The sequence below is a fragment of the Trachymyrmex septentrionalis genome, unplaced genomic scaffold (assembly GCF_001594115.1).
Source record: "Trachymyrmex septentrionalis isolate Tsep2-gDNA-1 unplaced genomic scaffold, Tsep1.0 scaffold227, whole genome shotgun sequence".
Lineage (NCBI taxonomy): Eukaryota > Metazoa > Arthropoda > Insecta > Hymenoptera > Formicidae > Trachymyrmex > Trachymyrmex septentrionalis.
The window spans coordinates 43,841-49,879 of NW_017305383.1; the positions used below are offsets into that span (position 1 = coordinate 43,841).

Sequence of the window (6,039 nt, forward strand, 5' to 3'; positions counted from 1 at the left end):
ATCTATAATAAAATTGTATCCCGAAATTTATACTGCTCAACAATCGAATCTCTAATTCTTGCATGACTAAGTCCGTTGTCACTAGAGATAAATCCCATTGAAGATCCAAATTTTTGTTTGTAGAATTGATCACCAAAAGAAAAGAACGTCGAATCTAAAATCATTCTTATTGCCTCTAAAAATTCTTTTTTAGGAATGTTGCAATTGCTGGAGATGTAGTTTCATCTTTTGTCAATAGTCACTATGACTAAAGCGGAAGGAATATTGGTGAATAAAGACACGTCTAGTGAGACCAAAATGTAAACCGGGTCTATTCTGGTGTCTCTTAATTTGTTCATCAATTCGAAACTGTTGTTAACAAAACTCGAATACTTCTGACGATCAATTTATGTAAAAATGTGGCTAAGTTGTACAATGGACTATCTATTGATGAAATAATACGAATAATACGATGATATGAAAAGGGCAATCATCCTTATGTATCTTAGATAACGTGTATGCTCTTGATAATAAACCATCACTGTAATGTAATTTTTGTACGTACTCTGAGATATATAGTCTGAATTTTTCCATCTCGTAAATTTTTCAATTTGTTCGTAATTATGTTCGTTGGATTTTTGTCAATTCTCAAATGTTTTGACATCTTGTAACATTTCTTTAACTTTATTAACGTACTTGTCTTTGTCTAACGCTACAGTTATATTATACTTATCAACCTTTGTAAAATAATATTCTAATTTTCTCTTAAAAATTTTTGGTTTTATAAGTTAACTTAGTAACTTTAGACTACATATCTCCGAAAGTTTCGAGTTTTGTTATAATAATTTTGAGTTATGATACTTGAAAGTTACAGTACCGTCGGTATTAGCATTACCCAAGGTGTCCGATCGACGGTTAAAACTTTTGAATGCTGTTCGGAATCATGTCCTAGATATCACTTATCAAGATCAAAGCCAATGGAGGTTGTACCTCTTATTTTCATTTTTACATAAAAATGAATTTTTAGTGCAAAAATAAAAATAAGAGGAATAATCTCCAATGATTTCCTTGATCTTGACAAATATTATCCAGGACATGATCCCGAATAACATTTAAAAAGTTTTAGCTGTTGGTCGGACACCTTGGATAATGCTAATGCCGGCGGTATTGTAACTTTCAAGCCTTGTAACTCGAAAAGTATGTAATTAAAAATAACTTTATTACAATGTTTTGAAAAGTTTTTAACACCAGCTATTAGATTCTGCCATTAAAAATAGGGTGTTCCATAAAAAAATCGATGTGACCTTGACCTGACCTTGACGACGCCTCCCAAGGTCAAATCAATGATACCCTCTCCGAACTATACAACTTTTGTTTGGAACATTTTCCCGTATCTACCATAGTTTTCGAAAAATTTAATGCATTATTTAAAATGGAACACCTTGTATATCTGCTGAATGCAAAGTTACATAGATATAACATTGCAAAGTTACATAGATGTCAACAGCATTGCATAAACATTATATTGTTTCTACGATAGTTTCGAAGTATATCTGCTGAAGATGGCTAAAATATATAATATAGCCGAAATGTACGGAATTTATGTAATAATTTTTTGAAAATTTTTATAGACTTGAATTATTAGTTTTAAAATTATTATAATAGAATATTGGGCATCATTTACAGCGCCGACTTCAAATCGCCCCTTGATTAATACAATTTTGATTGAAGAATAAGGAGTCCCAAAAACTAATCAATTTAATTTGTTTTAATTTATTATAGTTTATGTTAATATTATTAAAATTTATTTTGCCCTATATTTTTTCTGTTATATAAAGCCAATTAAATTTCTTAAAACATGATAAGAAAGCCAAGAACGGTCAAATTTGGATGTTTCAAATAATACATTATATATTCTTATATTAAATTAATTTATTTCAGATATAATTGAGAGCTGAAAAACTTTCAGTTTCAACAGTCATCCTGAAACGCTAATAAACCCTCCTAAATTAGAATAGATAGAAAGTAAGAAACTTATTGCGGAAAATATTACCAGGATCCTGGCTGAGGTAATATTTTTTGCAATATAAATTTCTTACTTTCTTTCTGTCTATTCTAATTTAGGCAGGTTTATTAGCGTTTCAGAATGAGTGTTGAAACCGAAAGTTTTTCAGCTCTCAATCATATCTGAAATAAATTAATTTAATATAAGAATATATAATGTATTATTTGAAATATCCAAATTTGACCGTTTTTGGCTTTCTTTATCGTATTTAATGTATTCACACATACGGTTGTGCTTAAAATTCTTAAATTTCTTAAATTCTTTTTTACTATTATAATAATATTTCTGAAAACAATTTCTGAGAACAATTCAAATAATATAATTAATACGAAATTCAATTGGAATACAATTAAAATAGAATATGAATTCCAATTAGAATTAGTAAATCCGTATTACAAATCAAACTAATCAAGACTCCTTATAAATCAAAGAACTGGAAAGGATACGGGCAGTAGCGTGAAACTTCTTTATTCACTAAAACGCGCTTAGTAGCGTATATAAAGAAGTTCCACACTTCATAAACATATTATTTGCGCGACTTCTTCTGCCTTGACTTCTAATGCCTTGATTCCTACTATCCTTTCCAGTTATAGAATTAGTAAGAAAATTCTAATAGACTTCTAATAGAAAATAAGCAAAAGCCTTTTCTTATTAAAATTATTGATTGAATTATTAATCATATATATGTATATATTAATTAATAAATATAATTCTATAAGTAGTTATAGAATTTTTCAAGTAAAGCATATTAATTCTACTCTTGGTAACAACAGAATTTTATTATCTTTTCGGCTGATAGAATAGAAACAAATTAAAAGCATAAATTAAGATTCTTTAGTAGAAGATAAATACTTCTTATGTTATATTTTATATATATATATATATATATATATATATATATATATAAAATCGAGCAAAATGCATTAATTGTTACTAAAATTTGAAACATAACAATTCTTCGGGTAAAATGATTTATCAATGTATCGGATCTTATAAAATTGTCATAAATGTATCTAACTGGATTTCATCCATTTCGATAATCTCTCATGTATAGTTATTTCTAGGTCATATTTTGGTTCCATTGGTATCGGATACACGTTTACTCGTATACCTATCGCAGGTACCGATTTCTCGACGAGACCATATACATACGACGACGTACCCAATGATCTTACGTTAAGTCATTTCAAACTTGTGGAGGAGGATGACTTCAAAATCGGATATCTACATTATATCAAAAATATTATGCCTAATTCAGATGATCTTAGGATCATAACGACTGCATGGAGCGCGCCTGCGTGGATGAAATCTTCTAAAAGTATAACTTGGGGTAAAAAAATATTAGATGGGACAATATCCTGCATTAACCAGGAAAAAATTTGTATCAGAAAGCTTTAAGGTGTTTATTATACGACTAAAATATTGAATTTCAAAAATTTACGAAAATTAATATTTTATTAAAACTTTGAAAAAATTAATTACTTATAGACAAAAGTCTATTATAATATTATATATATATACTCCTAATACGTAAAATAGGCAGAGATAGAGTAAAATGATACAGGAAATAAATCAACTGATTAATTTAAAATCAAAACTTTACATTTTGTTTCTAAAATATTTTTTAACGATAGTAAATACCGCTTTAATGTTTAAATGCACAATATTTTTCAGTGTTTTATTTCATAAAAATAGTATAAAAATGTACAATCAATTAAAACAATTTTAAAATACTTTCGACAGTTAAGAAACGCTAAAAAAGATATTAGCTTTGAGTCAATCATATTTAGAAAGCAAACAGTAGTATTTATCAACAAAATTTAGCACTAACAAAAGGATCCGCAGTCATTTTGGGTTATTGTTATCAAGTATCCAAGAATGCAAAGATTTACATACATTATATGTGTACGTGTTGAATTAATAGTGAAAAAATCTTAATAAGAAACTTAATAAGAAAAATAAGAATAAGAACAGGACTCATATTTAAGTGAATCTCTCAAACGGTATAGCATTAATTATAAACTCTACAATTTAATTTTTAAATCTTTTTTAAACCCTAAAAAAACAAAAAATAATAACTGGTCCATTTTATTTCGCGGTCTGTCTTACTTCATTCTCTGTAAATATTTTAATAACATTTCTCTTTAAAAAAAAACCAGATTTGCAACAATATCATTAATGTTATCAATGCTACAAAAAAAGACGTTTTTATTTTCAAAATAAACTTAATTTAATTCAATATTTTCGTCTCTCTCTCTCTCTCTCTCTCTCTCTCTCTCTCTCTCTCTCAAATTATTTGTAGAAGCTATTATATTTTGGTTTATATTATTATTTATACAAACAGCACAAAGTCCAAAATTGTGACATAAGGCGTCTTTAAGTCATCTTTTCGACGCAAAAAACGTCTTATGACCCGATTTTAGATACTTTTTGTTGTCTAAGTAAGTACTAAGTGTTAGAATAATTAAATATGAGATATCATAATATATAATAATCTCGATAGGTATTTTAAAACCTGAATATTATCAACTTTACGCTGATTATATCACAAAGTTCTTTGATGCATATAAGGAACGTGGTATACATATATGGGGCATAACACCTGGCAATGAACCATTAAATGGATTTATCCCAGTCTTCCCTTTCAATTCCATGGGTTGGTCACCCACTCATTGTGCGGCTTGGACCGTGGACAATTTAGCTCCGACTTTGAATAATGCCGGATATAATCCTCTCTACATAGCGATGGATGATCAACGCTTCGAAATCCCGTGGTTTACCGAATTGATGTTTGAGTATCCAAAAACTGAAGAACTGTTTTCTGGCACTGCGGTCCATTGGTACACTGATGAAATGTTTTCACCGCTTAGACTGTCTCAATTGCATGATAAGTATCCAGACAAGTTTATACTGATGACCGAAGCATGCACCGGTAAATATAATTAATTATATATAGAATATAGATCATACTAATTAAAAATATACTTCCACGTGCATGCGAGTCTTTCTTTAAAAAAATCTAAAAAAAAAATTCGTAAAATTTTCGTCTCATATAGGTAGTAGTCCCTTCGACAAAGAAAAAGTAATATTGGGATCATGTGGGAACGAGGACAAAAATATGCCTTAAATATAATCGAGGTTTGTATACGTATTTGATATTAATTGATCTATATTCCAAACGCGTTTATTTAATAGTTTTTAATTTTATCTGCCTAATATAAAGAACATTTCCAATTTAATTATGAAATAAGAACTACTTAATTATAAATGCATAATTATAAATGTATGACAAAAACTTTTGAAAGCACTGGAGTTTAATTAGAAAAGTATATATTATTTAGTTAATCCGTTTTACTAGATTAGGTTATTAAGAAATTTTATTACAGCATGAGGTATTTTCATTATGTAAAAGATGAAAATAATATAAATGTAAAAATAAAAATAATATAAATCATATATGTAATATATAAAAGTACTTTGAATTGTGTATAATATTAATAAGATTTACAAATTATATTTCTAGAATTTATCACATTGGATGGTTGGATGGATAGATTGGAATATAGCACTCAATGAGCACGGAGCACCGAATTGGGCAAAAAATTATGTAGATTCACCAATCATCGTAATGCCGCAAACAGACGAATTTTACAAACAGCCTATGTTTTACGCAATTTCTCACTTCAGCCAATTTGTGCCGCGAGACTCTTACAGGATTTTATCTACGGGTCTTGAAGACAACCCAAACATTAAAACGATAGCGTTCTTGACACCCGAACAACATATTGTTGTCGTGGTTGTTAACAAGTTAGTAGAAAATATTTTATACCGTTACATTAATTATTTAAAAGCACATTATGACTGCTTTCCAGCAAGGATACAGTCAGATATTGTATAACATAGTGAATCGTTTCATCCTTGTTTAACGTAGGCAAACAAGGATGTAATGTGTTACACTGTGTCTGATTGGATCCTTGCCAGAAAGCATTCTATAT

General features: G+C 28.8%; 1 protein-coding gene across 1 annotated transcript in view; it reads left to right on the forward strand.

Annotated features, from left to right (window-relative positions):
* LOC108748515 (glucosylceramidase-like) overlaps positions 1 to 6,039 on the forward strand; it is an 18,680-nt gene that overhangs the window by 12,103 nt on the left and 538 nt on the right. The window contains 5 exon segments of the mRNA XM_018486744.1: positions 3,109 to 3,374; positions 4,548 to 4,976; positions 5,101 to 5,138; positions 5,141 to 5,182; positions 5,568 to 5,851. Coding sequence (XP_018342246.1) covers positions 3,109 to 3,374; positions 4,548 to 4,976; positions 5,101 to 5,138; positions 5,141 to 5,182; positions 5,568 to 5,851 — 1,059 coding nt within the window.